Consider the following 19,392-nt stretch of genomic DNA (forward strand, 5'->3'; position numbering starts at 1 on the left):
AAATATATAAGCACTAACTTACCTTAGTAAGTTCTATTTTCACACATACTACCTTATGCTAACCATAGAGGAACAACTTAGGATAGTATATTTTTGTCAATGAATAGAAATGAAAAATGAGATACAAAGAGTTAAATGATTAACCTAAATTCACTTAACTAGGAGTCTCTAATTTCTGACATCAGGCTTTTCCCATAGGGCCTTTCCATTGCTTGAATATTGTAACCACCTGGGGAGCTGTAGAAACTACTCTCCCCGGGTCCTGCTCCCGAGACCCTACTATAATTGGTCTGGGAGTGCACTTTTAACACAGGAATTTTCACAAGCTCCTCTGGGGATTCTAATGAGTGGTCAAGACTGAGACCACTGCACTGGAATTTGATGATACTGCCTCTTGCATCTAAATGTATTTTTGGAGATACCTGCCCTCATCGCTACTTCAAAGGCTCGAGGAATTAAAGTATCCCAAGGTGAAAGCAAGCATTCCCATGATGCTTCAGGCTGTTTGGTCTGTCTTGTTGACAGCAAACAAATGCCAGGAAGCCTCTGCTCACTATCGCAGGGTACACTGGTCTGAAGGAATTCTTTTCCTGTAACATAAACATTTCCTTATGGGGATCGGATTTTGTCATTAAGGTGCTGTTGCCCACAACCAGATGTATTGGTTTGTTCTCTGCCAAACTTTTTATTTGCCATTTTATAGTGATGGACAGAGAACAGTGGATCATCAGTACATTTTCCCATGATTGTCTGTGATTATGAATAAATAATTGTAATTATTGAAAATGTACCACACATACTTCAGGGTTTGAATTTAAATCTCAAGTTATAGAGAAAGAACAATTTTATATCATATTATGGAGGCAATGTAATATAAACAAAGAACAATGAATGTGGAATCAGAGGATTCGGTTCAGGTCTTTGGGCCCCAGCCTAACTGTACTATAAACAGTAGCCACACTTACTGAGCACTCACTGCACACTAGGCACTGTTAGGGAGTCTCAGTGTTATGAGGCATGTTCTGTGATTATTCTCATCTTACAGACGAGAGAACAGGGACACAGAGAGGTTAAGAAACTTACCCAAGGTCACACTACTAGTAAATTGCAGGGTCTTGGCAATATACATCCAGAATTTACACTGTTACCAATATCTCACATTCCATATGTGATTTTAGGTAAATTACTTAGCTTCCCTTGGTCTTGGTTTTCTCATGTGTAAAACAGAGTAATAACAATGCCCAGCTCATTGGGTTCATATACAACTATGGATGACAGAAATTTGGTGTTCAGTAAATATTGGTTGATAAGTGAAAAAAGAACAATAATATTGAAATGATTAAAAAATACAGATTAAGAGATACAAACAACTAGGCACAAAATAAGCAAACTACAGAAATATACAACACAGGGAATTTAGCCAATAATTTATAATAACTATAAATGGAATATAACCTTTAAAAATTGTGACTATCATTGTATGCTTGAAACTTACATAATATTGTACATCAACTATATCTCAATAAAAAATGAACAAAAAAACACCAATAGGGCATATATTTTGTAAACTATATTATACAGTTATTCTGTATCACACAAGAATAAACTTACTATTTGTGGCACAAAGATATGCAATAGAGTTAAAACTTAAAATCATAATATAACCACTCATCACTACTCATAAAATAAAAAGCTCTTTAAAATATGCACAAGAGTTTAATAATCCTCCCAGTGATAAAAATATAACTGTAGAAATGAAGTTAATAGAAGTTTCTCTTTTATTCCTGAGTGGTTGAAGGAGCATTCTATAATCTGAAAGCTTCATCTTTATTATTGCCAGGAAATTAAGCCATTAAAAAGATAGTATTGGATCTTAGCCAGCTGAACTATGCAAAGACAAAATGGCCAGCAGAACATGTAAGGTTTACATTTAATTTTTTTTAATTAAGTGCTGGTTATTATTGAAGGAAAGCTTTTGAAACATTCTTATACAAATCTCTGTAGGAAAAAGAGACAGAGTGATTGTGAAATCTTGCACCAAGGGCTAGAATCAGTCTCAGAAATTCTTCTGGGCTAGAGGTAACCATTACCAGCTATTGCCTTCACAAAAAGGAATGAATTACATACTAGCTTAGTGACAGATGTAGAAACAGAACCAAATTAAATATTTTGGTGTCAAACTCTTTTGAAGAAGAAATTTCAGCCAGTGACACTGCATTATTTCTTCCATTTTAAAATTACTCTTTATTCTAAGAAATCATTTCCAATTTTCTTTAATTGGGCATGTGCTTCCATTATTTCCTTAGCAGCTTGGAGTTTTCTAGAGCCTCTATATATTTGTACGTTATTCCATAAAGCACCATCCTATAACAATCTGTTTGTTTTCTGGTTGAAGGAATTGGACACTGAATTGTTCCCTGAAGCATGGCAACTGCCTCTCGACATGTCTGTTAAGGGTTATCACCTCCTGGAACCCATCTGAGCTCCTCAGGGCCTCTTACATAACAAATACTCAAGATGCATTTGCTGAATTAACTAAAAAGCAGTCAATCAAAATCTTAGAAATGAAGTCAATGCTCATGTATTTTGGTACCAAAATCAATAAAACTCTTTTATGCTGATTGTGTTGCTAAAGACTATTTCTTAAAGTACCTTAAACAAATTATTTTTCTTAACCACTAATCCACGAATCAGTGAGGAAGATAATGTGTAATTACAAAATAAACTAATAACCAACATCCTGAAAGAGCAAGTAATTTCTTAGAAATAATTTGATCTCACATTTTTATATTTATTACGTTTAGTACTTCTTTTTGCTCTTGTGTGCTAAGTTGCTTCAGTCATGTCCAATTCTTTGTGACCCCATGGATTGTAGCCTGCCAGGCTCCTCTGTCCATAGGATTCTCCAGGCAAGAATACTGGAGTGGGTTGCCATTTTCTCCTCCAGGGGATTTTCCCAACCCAGGGATCGAACCCACACCTCTTATGTCTCCTGCATTGGCAGGCGGGTTCTTTACCACTAGTGCCACCTGGGAAGTTCTTTTTGCTTTTATTTGTGCCTTGAAACTAGATATGATTTTTTGAGAGGTGATATTTTGTTCTCTTAAAACCAGACTATCACAAGGATGAGATGAAACATGATGAGATCACAAATTAAGGCAGTGGTCATAGAGGTGGAGTAGAGGGAAAACATTTGTAATGCTGCAGGAGATAAAATCACTAAGGCTTAATGAGGGAAATAAAGTGGACTAGGAAATGTACATGATTCTGGCTTGGCAAGTAAATGCAAGAATGGTGATCTACTACTGATCAAGAGAAATAATAAGGGATGGAGAAGTGGTTTGGGGGCAACATAATGAGTTCATTTTGGGACATCTTAGATATGAAGTACCTTAGTGTCAGACTTTATTTTTTTGGGCTCCAAAATCACTGCAGATGGTGACTGCAGCCATGAAATTAAAAGATGCTTACTCCTTGGAAAGAAAGTTATGACCAACCTAGATAGCATACTCAAAAGCAGAGACATTACTTTGCCAACAAAGGTCCGTCTAGTCAAGGCTATGGTTTTTCCAGTGGTCATGTATGGATGTGAGAGTTGGACTAAAGAAAGCTGAGCACTGAAGAATTGACGCTTTTGAACTGCGGTACTGGAGAAGACTCTCGAGAGTCCCTTGGACTGCAAGGAGATCCAACCAGTCCATTCTAAAGGAGATCAGTCCTGGGTGTTCTTTGGAAGGACTGATGCTAAAGCTGAAACTCCAGTACTTTGGCCACCTCATGCGAAGAGTTGACTCATTGGAAAAGACTCTGGTGCTGGGAGGGATTGGGGGCAGGAGGAAAAGGGGACAACAGAGGATGAGATGGCTGGATGGCATCACCGACTCAATGGACATGAGTTTGGGTGAACTCCAGGAGTTGGTGATGGACAGGGAGGCCTGGCATGCTGCGATTCATGGGGTTGCAAAGAGTCGGACACAACTGAGCAACTGAACTGAACTGAACCTTATTACATAGCTGGAAATGTGCATTCGGAATTCAGAAGACAGTCTGGTTAGAGATGAGGATTTAGGAATTATTGGCATGTGGGCTAATGCAAACCATAGTAATGGATGATGTCTCCCAGAGAGAGCTGGGCAGCAAATACTGAATGAAGAAGTTATTCCTAAGGAAAGAGGCAGAGGAGCACTTGGAAAGGTAAGAGGAAAACCATGGAGTCATAAGGAGAGCATAGCCAATATGAGTTCAAGTAAGATAAGGACTGAACAAAGTAATCACTGAATCTGAGAATTCGGAAGTCATTGATAACTTTAGAATGTACCATTTCAGTTGGATAGCTTGAAAGTCACATGCACAGACTGGATAACCTACTTTGATACAAACCAGAACATAGCACTCTAAAGATTAGGTTAAAAGGGACCAGAAAGTTGTCCAGCTCTCCCATTGAATCTTTTCAGCTCTTACTATGTGATGGTAACAGATGATCTTTCACTAGACTGATATAATTGAGCAGCCCCAGGTTTTCTTGCTATTCCTCTACTTAATAATATCTCTGGCTTTGGGGATAATTGTGTTTAGAATTAAAAAGTTTCCTCCTGCTCTGAAGGCTTCCTTCTGGGGTGAGGAAGTAAAGTAAATCTCAAAAAACTGAGAACTTTATCTTTTATTATTCCAACTGTCTATCCTTCCTTCTGGCTTTTGATCAGATTTTAGTCCAGGACTCTATACAAAAGGGGGACTAAATGAACAGTTATTGAATGATTAGTACACAGAACCAACAAAGAAGCTTACCACCCTCAAATTCCAAATATATGTCAATTAGTCTTTGAAGGCAAGATAAGCTAAGAATGTTCAGAGATTAATATACCACCCCACTCCCCACAAAATAAGACAAGGCTAGATCACCTTACATGGAGTTCTGTAATATTCTGTGGCTTTTGATGTGGCTATTCCAGACCATGTCTTGTAGTAATCACTAAATGAGACTGGTTTAATTGATCTGAAAATACAAAATAAAATCGGGCAGTGAGTAGCATGCAAACTTGCTTTTCAAAATTATTTTATCAGATTGGGCTCTTTCAGATATTTTGTTATAAGCCATTAGCGTGTGTGTGTGCGCTAAGTCACTTCAATTGTGTCTGACTCTTCGCAACTCTATGGACTGTAACCTGCCAGGCTTCTCTGTCCGTGGGATTCTCCAGGCAAGAATATTGGAGTGGGCTGTCACACCCTCCTCCGTGGAACCTTCCCTACCCAGGAACTGAACCCACGCCTCTTTATGGGCACCACATGCCTGCACTGGCAGGTGGGCTCTTCACCACTAGTGCCACCTGGGGAGCCCCCACAAACCACTAGGCTGATCTGCAAATTCTAGCATGGTTATTTCTAACAAATTAATCTCACATAATTTTCTGCTAATACATGCAAATCACAAATAAGATCTGCCCAAACCAGTTTTCAAGAATAAGTATAAACGTGCATCCGTGTGTATATTATAAAAAGAAAAAAATGTAGGTTTAAGATGACTGCCTTTCGTGACTAACAGTAAAAAGAACTTTAAATAAAGCATCACAGCTGTATATTTTATCTTTCTACATTAAACATCTTTCTTACATTTCTATGCCGAATTTTAGTAAAATCACCTTTATTTCTTTTTTCTTATGAGGAGAAAAGAAACACCAGAATTGAGATTAGTTTAATTTTTATACAGAAATCTGATTACTTCCAAAGAGGGAAAATAAACAACTCTTTTCTAATATTACTGCCAGCACATTTCCTTCCTCTGTGCTAATGTTACCAAATCCTAATGGAAGAGCAAAGACTGCTACAAAGTATTAAAAAGGAATTATGAAACAGTCTCTTACTCTTAGACAACTGCATTTCTGATTTTTTTCCTACAAACATTTTGAATGCAGGGATTCTCAATACTCTATAAACAAAACACTACTTTCAGGTAATTTTTAGATGTGTGAAATCATCAATTAACTGGCTTAAATGGATGCTTAAACATCAAATGTAAAAGACCTTATGTCTGTTTTAAATTTCCAGCTCTGGAGGAAGAAGCAAATTTTCAGTTACAATAGGTTATTAACATTAATTTTTATAGGTAAATCATAGGTGCTTAAGTTTTCGACTCAATTTTGAAAGTAATAGGGCAATACCTGAATGTGCTAATTCATTAATTTATTTAAATAATAATTATGGACATCTAAAATTTAAGGCTAACATTTTTCAAGTGTGCTATTGCATCTGTAATCACACTTAAGTAGAAACCTGAAACTTGGTGAAGATAAATTAATCACTACTATTATTGCTTCCAGAGCTACACTCAGTGCTTTATACTACTAAATGATATACTAAACTAACATTAATTTGCCAACAAAATGTTTCAGCATTTGGCAATGGAGGTAACAAAATGAAAGACTGCATTATATCTCCTGCATGAGAAAGCTTGTGATCAATCTGCTGTCACAGATCATTTAGCAGACAACAATGACCCAAGAGGAAGGAAACTGTCAACATACTGTCTAGTGAAAAAAAATACACCATCTTCAGGCACAATCGTCTCCATTGTTTTCTGTCTGTTTGACGACGACCCATGACCCTCTCCCTTCCCAATGGTGTCCTGTTCAATTTCAAGCTGTTAGCCTTCAGGGGCTTTCTCTTCTTCCCCTAGAATAATTAAAAATATTACCCTAAAAGGTATAACTTTAGTATAGTGTGAATATACAAAACAGAATGCCTTGAACACTTGGGAATATCTGCACCTTCAACTCTATAAAGGAAATAACCCCTTAAAATAAGAGAACAATAATTATTTACTATTATTATTCAGATAAACTACTAATGGATAGATACAGCATAAAAATACCTGTGTTTATAGTTTCAACCAGTAATAGGAATTTATTGAGTATTATTTTTGGCACTAAGAATATGAAAAAGTAGAAGACATTATTTTAAACTGAACACCAGGGTTTATTATCGTGTTGGGAAAATAAGATATATACCTGAACTATTAAGTAGAATAGCTTTATAGATTAACATAATAAATGTCACATCATTTAACAGACATTTGGAGACTATAGTGAAAAACGTGTCTTTGGCAGTGGCAATAAGGAAGAAAGTTGGAGGAGGGAGCTGTAACTATTTTGGAGCCACTTGGGAAAGAGTCACTTGGATATAGACCTAGGACAAAGGAAGGAGGCATTTTAGGCCAGGGAAACAGTATTAACAATAGCTTAGATGGCAAGGAGTGTGGTGTGTTCATGCCTACATAGAGAGGATGCCAGGGGAAGAGGTGATAGTAACAAGATAACTGACCAGAGGGAAAAGTTCCAATTTCAGAGGAATTGGCATTTAATTAAGATAGGTGAAATGAGGCAATGATAGGTCTTCAAATTTAGGCAGAGAATGGATTAGAGTTGATTCAGTGATCTTGATTTATTAGGTGATGGAGAGTAATCAGAAGTTCTCAAATAAGCCAAGTAAACTAAGAAATCAATGTTTGAGCAAGAGTTTTCTCTAGCACTAGCATGCAGAGTAGATTATATGAGAGATTAAATGCAAGGGGACCAGTTAGGAAATGAATTCAGTAACTTAGGCAAGAGATCTTGAGAGCCAATACTAGGGTGGGAGCAAAGATTATGAAGGGGAGGAGATGAATTTATGAGAATGCTAAAGAACTGACTGAATCAGCTGCCTGATAGAGTGTGAAAAGTAAAGGAATTTGAGGGTCACATATTCTCCTAAAACCCAGAAGGCCAGTTATTTTTGCTATTAATAGAAAGTGTCTAGAGAAACTGAAGTAAAATATGAGTTTAATTTTAAACATGGGTTGTAGGTGATGACCTCTAGGAGTGTGATTGAGAAATTGGGACTGGAAATAAGAGATTTAGGTCAAATCAACATAAAAGTTGATAGATGACACCATTAGGGAAAACAAACTCCAAAAGAATAAGTGTTTAGAAAAGAAAGGGCAGAAACCAATTCACAGTTAAGGGCCGGGGGGCGGGGAGTGAAGGAAACCAAAAGGATCATTAAAGGAAGAGAATCATGGTAGCCCTATTTCATGCAAGCAACACCCCAGCCATTGCCAAAGCCTAATGACTAAATCCTTAAATATCTCTGGATAAGGAATGGAAAATGGTACAGCTTCTTTGTAAGATAGCATGGTAGTTTCTTACAAAACTAAACATACTCTTACCACACAATGCAGCAATAACACGCCTTGGTATTTACCCAAAGGAGCTGAAAACTTAGGTGCACACAGAATCTTATACACAGATGTTTAGAGCAGCTTTATTCATAATTGCTAAAATGTAGAAGCAACCAAGATGCCATCAATGGGTGAATGGATAAGTTAAGTGGTGTGTATTCAGACAATGGAATATTATTCAGCACTAAAAAGAAATTAGCTAATAAGCCATGAGGACTTCTCTGATGGCTCACTGATAAAGAATCTGCTTGCCAATGTAAAAGATACTGGTTTGATCCCTGGGTCAGAAAGATCTCCTGGAGAAGGAAGTGGCAATCCACTCCAGTATTCCGGTCTGGGAAATCCCATGGACAGAGGAGCCTGGCAGGCTACAGTCCTTGGGGTCGAAAAAGAGTCAGACACAACTAGCAACTACAACAACAACAACAACAAATAAACCATGAAGAGTCACGTGGTATCATGACTAAGAGCACAGGCTCTGGAATTAGCTAGCTTGGGTTAAAACACGGTAGCACCATTATTGATTAGCTGTGTGACTCTGAACAAGTTACCTAACCTCTTCACGTCTTCAGAGACAGAATTTTCTCCAGTGGTGGTTGTGAGCATTCAATGCAAGCACGCACGAAAAGAGTCAAGGAGGGGTTTAGCACCCCTCAGCGCTCAGTGTCAGCTGGGCTCCTCATTGCCTTGGATAAGTGCCTCATCATTTTTCTCCTGCAAGCTCCAGATAGCCTCCTAACTGTCGTTCTGCCTTGTGCTCCAGTCATATCTGATTGCTCTACCTTGGTCTCTCCCTATTCCAGGGTATTATGTCTCTGCTTGAAAGCCACAGTAGGTTATCTACTTCCATAGGATGACATCTAAAGACTTTTACATAGAATTCGAGGCGGTTCATCATCTGGCCATTTCCAATCTTTTCTCCCATCATTCATCCTCACATGCAGAGGCTCCATCACATAGAACTGTTTCCTGACAATCCTAAGTGTACCACAATCTTACACATCCATGTCTGTACAAGCAGTTCTATTAGAGACTCTTTTGCCCCCTGTGCAAAGTCATACTCATTAAGATTCAGTTCCAGTTAAAAATAATACATACATGAAGGTTGTCACACTGGATATTGTGGTTGTCTCTTCAATAGCTGTTCCATTCTTCTCCCATTCCATACATGCCCTGTGGTCTGCTGTGGGGACTGGATCTTACCCCAGCTCTAAATCAGGACCTCACTGATAACTGGTATAGGGACAGGAATCTGACCTAAATAGCTCCAATAATAGTACAATTTATTCTAGCTTACTAGTACGTCCTCGTCTCTGAGACTGTTGATCCTCTTTGTTCTTCTTCAAGACTGCCTTGTTATTTTAAACCTTTTGCATTTCTAGATCCATTTTAGACCACCTTATCAATTGCCAGAAAAAAAAATAAGGCTGCTGAGATTTTGACTGAGAATGAACTGAATCTACAATTTGGGAAGATTTGATACTGTAATAATATTGAGTCTTTCCTAAGTGGTAAACATTGTATATCTCTATTTCTTTAGGTCTTGAAAAAAATCCTCCCATATATATTTTGTGATTTTCAGCATAAATGTCTTACTCATCTTTTGTTACATTTTGATGCTGTTGTAATGGTATTTTTAAAGTTTCATTTTTATGTTGATTGCTTATATATAAAAATAGTTAATTTGTGAATATTCATCTTTGAGCTAAGATCCTTGCTAGATTTACTTACTAATTTTCAAACTTTCAAATTTGTATATTCTTTTGGATTTCAGTATATATATAATTGTGTTATCTGTGAATACCAATGGTTTACTGTCTTCTTTCCAAATTTTATAACTTTTTTCTTCCCTCATTGCACTGGCTAGGACTCCAATACAATGTCAGGTAGAAACGGTGATAATGTGGATACTTGCCTTGCTCCTAAACTCGGGAGAAAAGGATTAAACATTTCACATTTAAGTGTGAGGTTAGCTGTTAGATTTCTGTTCAATTCAGTTCATTCACTCAGTCGTGTCCGACTCTTTGTGACACCAGGCCTCCCTGTTCATCACCAACTCCCAGAGTCTACTCAAACTCATGTCCATCGAGTTGGTGATGCCATCCAACCACCTCACCCTCGGTCGTCCCCTTCTCCTCCTGCCTTCAATCTTCAAAGCATCAGGGTCTTTTCCAATCAGTCAGTTCTTCGCATCAGGTGGCCAAAGTATTGAAGCTTCAGCTTCAGCATCAGTCCTTCCAATGAATATTCAGGACTGATTTCCTTTAAGATTAGCTGGTTTGATTTCTGTAGATTCCCTTTATTGAAATAAGGAAATTCTCTTCTATTCCTCAGTTTGGTGAAAATTTTTATCATGAACGAGTATTAATGATTTCTTCTAGATTAACAGAGATAATTCTATGTTTTTATTTTTCCTTTATTTGGTTAACTGAGTTACATGCATTGATTTTCAAATTTTAAACCAATGTGGCTTTCCTGAAACAAAACTCACTTAGTCATCATGTACTATCCCTTCTTTATATATCAGTGGGTTTAATTTGCTAATATTTTGGTTAGGATTTATACATTTCAGGTTTATGAGAATACTGACCTATAATTTTCCTTTCTTGTAATGAATTCTGATTTTAGAATCAGAGTTTGGAAGTTTGGTGACATATTCACTGTCTCTATTTATTGGAAGAGTTTGAATGCCTTTTTAAAAATGATTTTATTTGAAGTAACTTTAGATTTAGAAGAGTTGTAAAGTTAGTTGAATACCTTTAAAATTAGCTTTGTTAAAGTATAATTTACATTCAATAAAATGTACAAGTGTTCAGAGCACAGATTGATAAGTTTTGATAAAAGCATGCCCCTGCAAAACCATAAGCCCAAACAAGTTACAGAATGTTTTCACTAGTCCTGAAAGTTCCCTACTGCTCCTTCCCAGTTAAGCTCCCTTGACACTTTGAGTTATCACTGATCCAGTTCTTTATCACCATAGATGAGTTTTGCCTGTCCTAGACTTCATACAAATTGAACTCTACAGCATGTACTCTTTCATTACTGAGTTTTTTTTCCCCCTCAACATAATGCCTGTATTATTCCATGTCGTTGCATGTATCAACAATTTTATTGCTGAGAGTATTCAGCTTATAAATACAACACAATTTATTTATATATTCAACTGCTGAATATATAATATCGACTGTTGATGGAAATTTTAGTTGTTTTCAGTTTGGGATATTACAAATAATCTGCTATCAACATTTGTGTACAAGTCTTTTGTGAATATACACTTTTATTTCTTTTAGGTAAATACTTAGGAGTGGGTTAGAGGGCAGGTGAACCTTTGACATGACAAGAAACTGCTACACTGTGCTCTGAACTGGCTGTGGGCAGTCAACAGGCATAGCGACAGAGGAGCACTACAGTACAATCACGTCCTCATCAATAACTGGGATTGTTAGTTTAAGCCAGTAGTGTGATCTTCCAATCTCCCCCATCTTAGTATGTCACTGTGGTACCCATCCAGTTCAAACCACAATCTATTACTAATCCTTGATTCCACTTTCTCTCTTGCCCCAATAAGTCAAGCTAAAGCCCTGAATCCAACCATTTCATCCACTTATCTCCCACTCCACATTTATGCCCTTAGCCCTAGCCCAAACCACGCATCTTTCCCCTGGTCTACTAAAATAACCAAATAATTCTTTTTGTTTCCCCCTTAGATCCTTCACAGTTGATCCCCAGAAGGCAGTTAAAGTGGTCCTTTTAAAATGTAAATCTGATTACATCTTTCTCTTCTTAAAAGCTGTCCAGTTGTGTCCCAATTCCCACTGCAAGATTAATAAAATGCCAATTCCTTACCTAATTTATAAAGTCCTATCTACATCTCTTACTCCACCCCTACCCATCCCTTCTTCCCTCTTGCTGTATTCCAGCTGCAGTGGCCTTCTTTCTGATCCTCTAACACATTTGTCTGCATGCTCAGTCCTGACCAACTCTTGGCAACCCCATGGACTGTAGCCCGCCAGGCTTCTCTGTCCACAGGATTCTTTAGGCAAGAATACTCAAATGGGTTGCCATTTCCTCCTCAGGGGATCTTCCTGACCCAGAGATCGAACTGGTGTCTGTACCTCCTGCATTGTCAGTGGATCCTTTACCACTTGAGACATCTAAGAAGCCCTCCAGCACACCTTGCTCACATCCAATACTCAATTAGTCAATACTCTAGCTATCCCCTCTGCCTAGAAGCTCACTGTACTATAAGACATTATTCTCTCCCAACTTTTCACTTCTTTTTTTCCCTTTCAATGTCATGAATCTTGATTTTCCAAGAAAATACCAACTACAAGTTGATCTCACCATGGTTCTTGAGTCATTTCTGAATACAGTTCTAGTGAATTCTTTCTTCCAGGCTCCAGATTTTATAGTCCTGTGATCAGTGCTGCATCCTCATGGTGCTGTCTGGTTACCCTGCTGCCTGTCTGATGAGGGACTCAGCGCCCCAAAGAACCAAAGGGCCAAAGTTTCCTCCCTGTAACAGGGTCTCCCCTTCTTCCTGCTCCTGCCTGAGACAAATGCCACCATTGCTACTGGCTGGGCTTCATCTCAGTGCTGGGGGACAGACAAGGTCAATGCTCTTGCTGTCATGTTCCAATTAACCATTTCATCAGTTGTTCTGGGTCTTCTCGTTCTGATCTTCTAACACTTCCAGGCACAGAGCCCCTTGGTATAACACTGTCTCACATTCTGGGGGAGAAGGCAATAGCAACCACTCCAGTACTCTTGCCTGGAGAATCCCATGGATGGAGGGGCCTGGTAGGCTGCGGTCCATGGGGTCGCTATGAGTCGGGCACGACTGAGCGATTTCACTTTCACTTTTCACTTTCATGCATTGGAGAAGGAAATGGCAACCCACTCCAGTGTTCTTGCCTGGAGAATCCCAGGGACGGGGGAGCCTGGTGGGCTGCCATCTATGGGGTCGCACAGAGTTGGACACGACTGAAGCGAGTTAGCAGCAGCAGCAGCACATTCTGGGACAAAGTCCGGATCTGAGTGTTCCTTTTGATTTCAGTCTTTTGGGAATATTTTACTATTTTATCCACTAAGAGGATCCTTGTTTTGGAGCATGTACAGTATAAAACCAAGATAGAATAAGTATTATTTCAGCACTAGTAAGTTGGCTATTTTCTACATCCGATTGACTATTAAAATTAGGCTGATGCAAATGTTAGAGAACCTAAAAGCTGCAGAACCTTCACCTGTCCAAGTGTTCAAGGTCACACTGTCAGGTGGGTGGTCTCCCAAGTGTACAATGGCTTCAACTCTAACTCTCACCATTTCACTCCAAGACTTATTCTTTTCCTAAACTGCTTGGAGATTTGTGATCTATAATGGTCAGGCTATAATGTAGACAATGGTCTTTTTTTTCCTTTTCAGAAATAAAAAATAAAAGACTAGGCAATTAATATAGTTACATTCAATTTTAATTAAATAGTCTAGAAAGAACTCAAGATTTTCACATTCTTCCTGAAAAAGAATCATTTTTAAAAGGTATTGGAAGGGAAGATATATTTATTTATTTATTTTTTTCCTCTGAGGCATTTTATTTGTATGTATTACATCCCTAGAAAAAGAATCCAAGGATTTTCCCTCCTGTATGTTTTCGTCTTGCTTCTTCATGGTCCATGATGCCAGCTGAGGTTGTCAGTACAATGAAACCAAACTGACGGGATGGGAGCAGGTTATTCTGCCATTTTTCTAGATCTTTGAGTTGCACATCAAATCTAGGGCTGATCACTCCACACTTATTTAGCCTGCCTGTGAGGTTCACAACAATTTCCCAGCCCTGTGATCATCAATGATTTCAAATTCGCCAATGTAACCATGCTTCATCATCACTGTTAGAAACCTGACGATGACTTTGGAGCACGGCCTAATAAGGACCTGGCGTTTGCCTCTTTTTTCGGCATTGTTGATACTCTTGAGAGCATCGGCCAGGACATTCATGCGCACCATTCTGGCGGCACGGACAGATGGCGGAAAGAGGGGAAGATATATTTAAATGAAATAATTTTTCTAAGTCAAAAGATGAAAATACAATTATGATAGAAAATACAGTTTAAGCCAATAGTTCTTTTAATGTATAAATTGGCATAGAACTGTATAAAGGAAAACTTACCTGTTAAGTTTATGTGGCTCTTTTGGTGACTCAGAACCATCATCTTTTGCTATAAAGAAAAATATGAAAAGATTCTGGTTTACTTAAGGAAGACTGAATGTATGTCCCTATGTGCATTCTTTCCAAAGCCCCAATAAGATGGTAAGAAAGGAATAAAAATACGGTGTATGGAGAAGGAAATGGCAACCCACTCCAGTATTCTTGCCTGGAGTATACCCATGGACAGAGGAGCCTGGCAGGCTAAAGTTCATGGGGTCGGGGAAAAAAAAAAAGGTGTAAAACCTCAAGAGCCAAAGAAAGATGGCAAGAAAAACGTTCAAGATAGAAAGCAGATGTCAAGTGGTAACCATCTTAACAGGTCATAGAAATTTGAAACCTAATGACATGATGAGAGAAGGCCAATAAAAAGCAAGCAGATTTACACTTCAGAACTTGAGAAACAACTTAGGAATTGGAGGTACCAGATACCCCTGAAAGGTGAAATGTATAGTGTGGATACCAAAGACATAGCCTTCATCCTGTGCAACCAGATGACCACCACTGCCTAGGCAGGAGGGAAGATACTTTATTCTGGAGAGACTGAGCCAGAGAGATTCAGGGGACAGCAGAACAAGAGTATGGTAAGGGACTGATGACAGAGAATAAATCAAATAGATCATATTGAATAAGCAATATTCCTTACACTCTCTCCTTGTCCAGCTCCTAGAGTGCAAGTATAGTTAACCTTTCTCTCTTCAGGCATATGACTGGAGGATTCATCTCAGAATAAACAGTTAAGCCTAATTAATGGTAAGGTCAGATCCTCAATGACTAATCGATAATGAAACAAAACCATCAGCAAGTCTAGCCTGTATCCAAAATTTCCAGTCTTTTCAATGAATGATTGTCATTCATTATTTTCATTCATCATTCCATGAATGATTTTCACACAGTTAAAGATGCACAGTTAAAGATGGGTAGATAATTGAGTAAAGTCCTTATTATGAATGATAACAATGATAACAAATAAACAGGAAGAAAATAGAAACAAGAAACATACTTTTCTGGACGTTTTCCAGAATATAGAACAAAAAAAAACAGAGAGAAGGATAATTGGAGAAAATAGATTTTTAAAAAAGTTTACATAACAGATCAGTAGATCCGACATCCAAATCTTTGGAGATTTAGAAGAGAGAACAGGGAAACTGGAGGGGAAGGGAATTATAAAAGAAATCAAATGAGAAAAATGTCCAAAACTAAAGAATTAGAGTTCGAGATTCAAACAGCCTATGAAATGCTCTACATGATGAATGAGGAGGTTAAAAAATGAAATTATATCGAGAAATATTATCAAGAAATTTCAGACCACTGGGAATAAAGAGAAGATTTTAAAAGCTTCCACTAAAAATAAATCACATGCGGAGAAGCAGACATCTGAATGAAAGCAGACTTCTTGAGGGTAATACTGGAAACTAGTCTTTACAATTCTGAAAGAAAACTATTTTCAAACTAAAGTGTAACCAAATTATGAACATATGAGAGTGGAGTGAATACATTTTTAGGCATGTAAAGTAAGGAAAGGTTTAGCGCCCCTGTCCTAGGAAGCTCCTGGCAGAAGTGTTTCAACAAAATGAAGGAGCAAACCAACCAGGAGGAAAAGGAGAGATCACGCAAGAGCTCCCATTCAGTAGGTGGGCAGAAAGGTCTTCCCAGGATTCCTGTGAGAGAACTGCCAGTTCAGAACTGGAAGAGGAGGATGAATGAGTGTCTAGCAAAGGTGTTTCCCAGGGGAAAAACCAAACTGAATACCAAAACAGTTTTGTCAGAAAGTTTGGGGGAAGAATAAATGGTAGATATTCTTCCAAAACACAAACCAAAATAAATCCAAAAAACAAAACCAAGGGAATAAAAATACAGGCCATTTGCCCAAGAAAAGAAAAGTCAGTCAGAGCTCATTTGTGAAAAATATTCACTAAGTCATATTAATGTAAATGAATGATACTAGGAGAATGGGGGAGAGAAAATGTGAGTGGAGATGGCACCATAAAATTTCAATCTTTATCTTTCAGAAGAAGCCCATGAGTCACATCTAAACTAAAAATCCTAGAATTTTAGTATTGAATACACTTAGAAATACAATGGTAATTCCAAAAGAAACAGCTAAATGTGTTGAAAGAGGTTGGTACCTTGTGGGAGGTGGGAGCACCTTTTAGTTATGGATGGTGGGGCTTATAAATCTGCTGTATTTCCTTAAAAACTGATTTGGATTATTTGTCCTTTAAAGCTATGAATAAATACTTCTTTGATAGAAAATAAATACTTAAGATTTTTAATAAAACTGCTTTAAGACTTAGCTTAAAAGCTATTAGACTATCTGGTGCAATGAAGTACAAACAGGAAAAACGAGGTTTGTAACCCCAGCAAATAGATCCACACACACTAACCCTGTTAAAGTCACAATTTTTACATTGCCTGACACCTGTAGATATCAGATCTATCTGTGATAATACTGTAATCATCAACAACAAAATTATGGTTGAATGATGGTGCTAAAGCTCATGTTCCTTAATTAGTAAGTTATACTACTGGACTAAATTCCTTTCTGCTGATATTCAGAAAGAATATTTTTCCAGAGGAAACGGAATTCTTATAGGAATACTCAACAACCAATACTCCCTTTGAAGAAAAAAAACACCTGAAATTCTGAGACATCATCTGCTTCAGCTGTAGAAACAAGTTTCTTTAAAACTTGTTCTATTGTAATGAGGACTTTAAAAAGAACAGTGAACAAATTGAGAACTTAAACCGAAGAATCAAATGCTTATCACATCTTCCTCACTGTAAGCAGAATGGGATGTATTTGCACAATCATTTTTTTTAAAGTACAACATAATGTGAATTAGTAGTATAATCTCCCTAATATTGCTATAATTCTTCTCTATTCTTGTATTTTGACTGTCAGTAATTAAATTATAGTTTATTTAGATAAGAATCTGAAACTTAGTAGAATGACTCTCCTTTAACAAAAGCTAAAGGAATATGCCTAGCTAAGAGAAAAATTATTACCTTAGGTTTGGCTACTATTATTTATTTTTATATTCTTATACATTTTGTTTCAACCAAAGATTTTTTTTAATTATATGAACTCTATGCTTTGAATAGGGCTTCCCAGGTGGCTCAGTGGTAAAGAATCCACCTGCCAATGCAGGAGACACAGGAGATGCCAGTTTGATCCCTGGGTTGGGAAGATCCCCTCCCCTGGAGGAGCAAATAGCTACCCACTTCAGTATTCTTGCCTGGGAATTCCCATGAACAGAGAAGTCTGGTGGGTTGTAGTCCACGGGGTTGTAAAGAATGGGGCACAACTGAGTGACTGAGTATGCACACGTGCATCCTTTAAATGTCAAAATAAACATGATAACAAAAAACAATTTGACCATATTACCACACAGAAGTAAAAATTCACTGGGACAAACTGAAAAAAAAAAGATGTATGAGCTTACAGTAGTTCCTCATTATTGGCAGGAGATACCCTCCAAGCCCCCCAGTGGTGCTTAAAAACATGGACAGTAGAATCCTTGCATCCCTGGGATAAAGCCCACTTGGTCATGGTGTATGATCTTCAATATCTGCAAATCAATCAATGTAATACACCACATTAACAAATTGAAAAATAAAAACCATATGATTATCTCAATAGATGCAGAGAAAGCCTTTGACAAAATTCAACATCCATTTATGATAAAAACTCTCCAGAAAGCAGGAATAGAAGGAACATACCTCAACATAATAAAAGCTATATATGGCAAACCCACAGCAAACATTATCCTCAATGGTGAAAAATTGAAAGCATTTCCTCTAAAGTCAGGAACAAGACAAGGGTGCCCACTTTCACCATTACTATTCAACATAGTTTTGGAAGTTTTGGCCACAGCAATCAGAGCCGAAAAAGAAATAAAAGGAATCCAAATTGGAAAAGAAGAAGTAAAACTCTCACTGTTTGCAGATGACATGATCCTCTACATAGAAAACCCTAAAGACTCCACCAGAAAATTACTAGAACTAATCAATGATTATAGTAAAGTTGCAGGATATAAAATCAACACACAGAAATATTCCTATACACTAATAATGAGAAAACAGAAAGAGAAATTAAGGAAACAATTCCATTCACCATTGCAACGAAAAGAATAAAATACTTAGGAATATATCTACCTAAAGAAACTGAAGACCTATATATAGAAAACTATAAAACACTGGTGAAAGAAATCAAAGAGGACACTAACAGATGGAGAAATATACCATGTTCATGGATTGGAAGAATCAATATAGTGAAAATGAGTATACTACTCAAAGCAATTTATAGATTCAATGCAACCCCTATCAAGCTACCAACGGTATTCTTCATAGAGCTAGAACAAATAATTTCACAATTTGTATGGAAATACAAAAAACCTCGAATAGCCAAAGCTATCTTGAGAAAGAAGAATGGAACTGGAGGAATCAACCTGCCTGACTTCAGACTCTACTACAAAGCCACAGTCATCAAGACAGTGATGGTACTGGCACAAAGACAGAAATATAGATCAATGGAACAAAATAGAAAGCCCAGAGATAAATCCACGCACATATGGACACCTTATCTTTGACAAAGGAGGCGAGAATATACAATGGATTAAATACAATCTCTTTAACAAGTGGTGCTGGGAAAACTGGTCAACCACTTGTAAAAGAATGAAACTAGACCACTTTCTAATACCATACACAAAAATAAACTCAAAATGGATTAAAGATCTAAACGTAAGACCAGAAACTATAAAACTCCTAGAGGAGAACATAGGCAAAACACCCTCTGACATACATCACAGCAGGATCCTCTATGACCCACCTCCCAGAATATTGGAAATAAAAGCAAAAATAAACAAATGAGACCTAATTAACTTAAAAACTTCTGCACAACAAAGGAAACTATAAGCAAGGTGAAAAGACAGCCTTCAGAATGGGAGAAAATAATAGCAAATGAAGCAACAAACAACTA

General features: G+C 37.5%; 1 protein-coding gene and 1 pseudogene across 1 annotated transcript in view; both read right to left on the reverse strand.

Moving 5' to 3' along the window:
* UBE2U (ubiquitin-conjugating enzyme E2U (putative)) overlaps positions 1-19,392 on the reverse strand; it is a 71,527-nt gene that overhangs the window by 27,230 nt on the left and 24,905 nt on the right. The window contains exons 6-7 of the mRNA XM_010840179.1: positions 14,376-14,424; positions 4,908-4,996 (exon numbers count right to left, since the gene is read on the reverse strand). Of these exons, the coding sequence (XP_010838481.1) occupies positions 4,908-4,996; positions 14,376-14,424 (138 nt within the window). The remainder of the gene's footprint in view (positions 1-4,907; positions 4,997-14,375; positions 14,425-19,392) is intronic.
* On the reverse strand, positions 13,780-14,222 carry LOC104988734 (annotated as a pseudogene).

The sequence above is a fragment of the Bison bison genome, unplaced genomic scaffold (genome assembly GCF_000754665.1).
Source record: "Bison bison bison isolate TAMUID 2011002044 unplaced genomic scaffold, Bison_UMD1.0 scf7180017846569, whole genome shotgun sequence".
NCBI classification, from domain to species: Eukaryota; Metazoa; Chordata; class Mammalia; order Artiodactyla; family Bovidae; genus Bison; species Bison bison.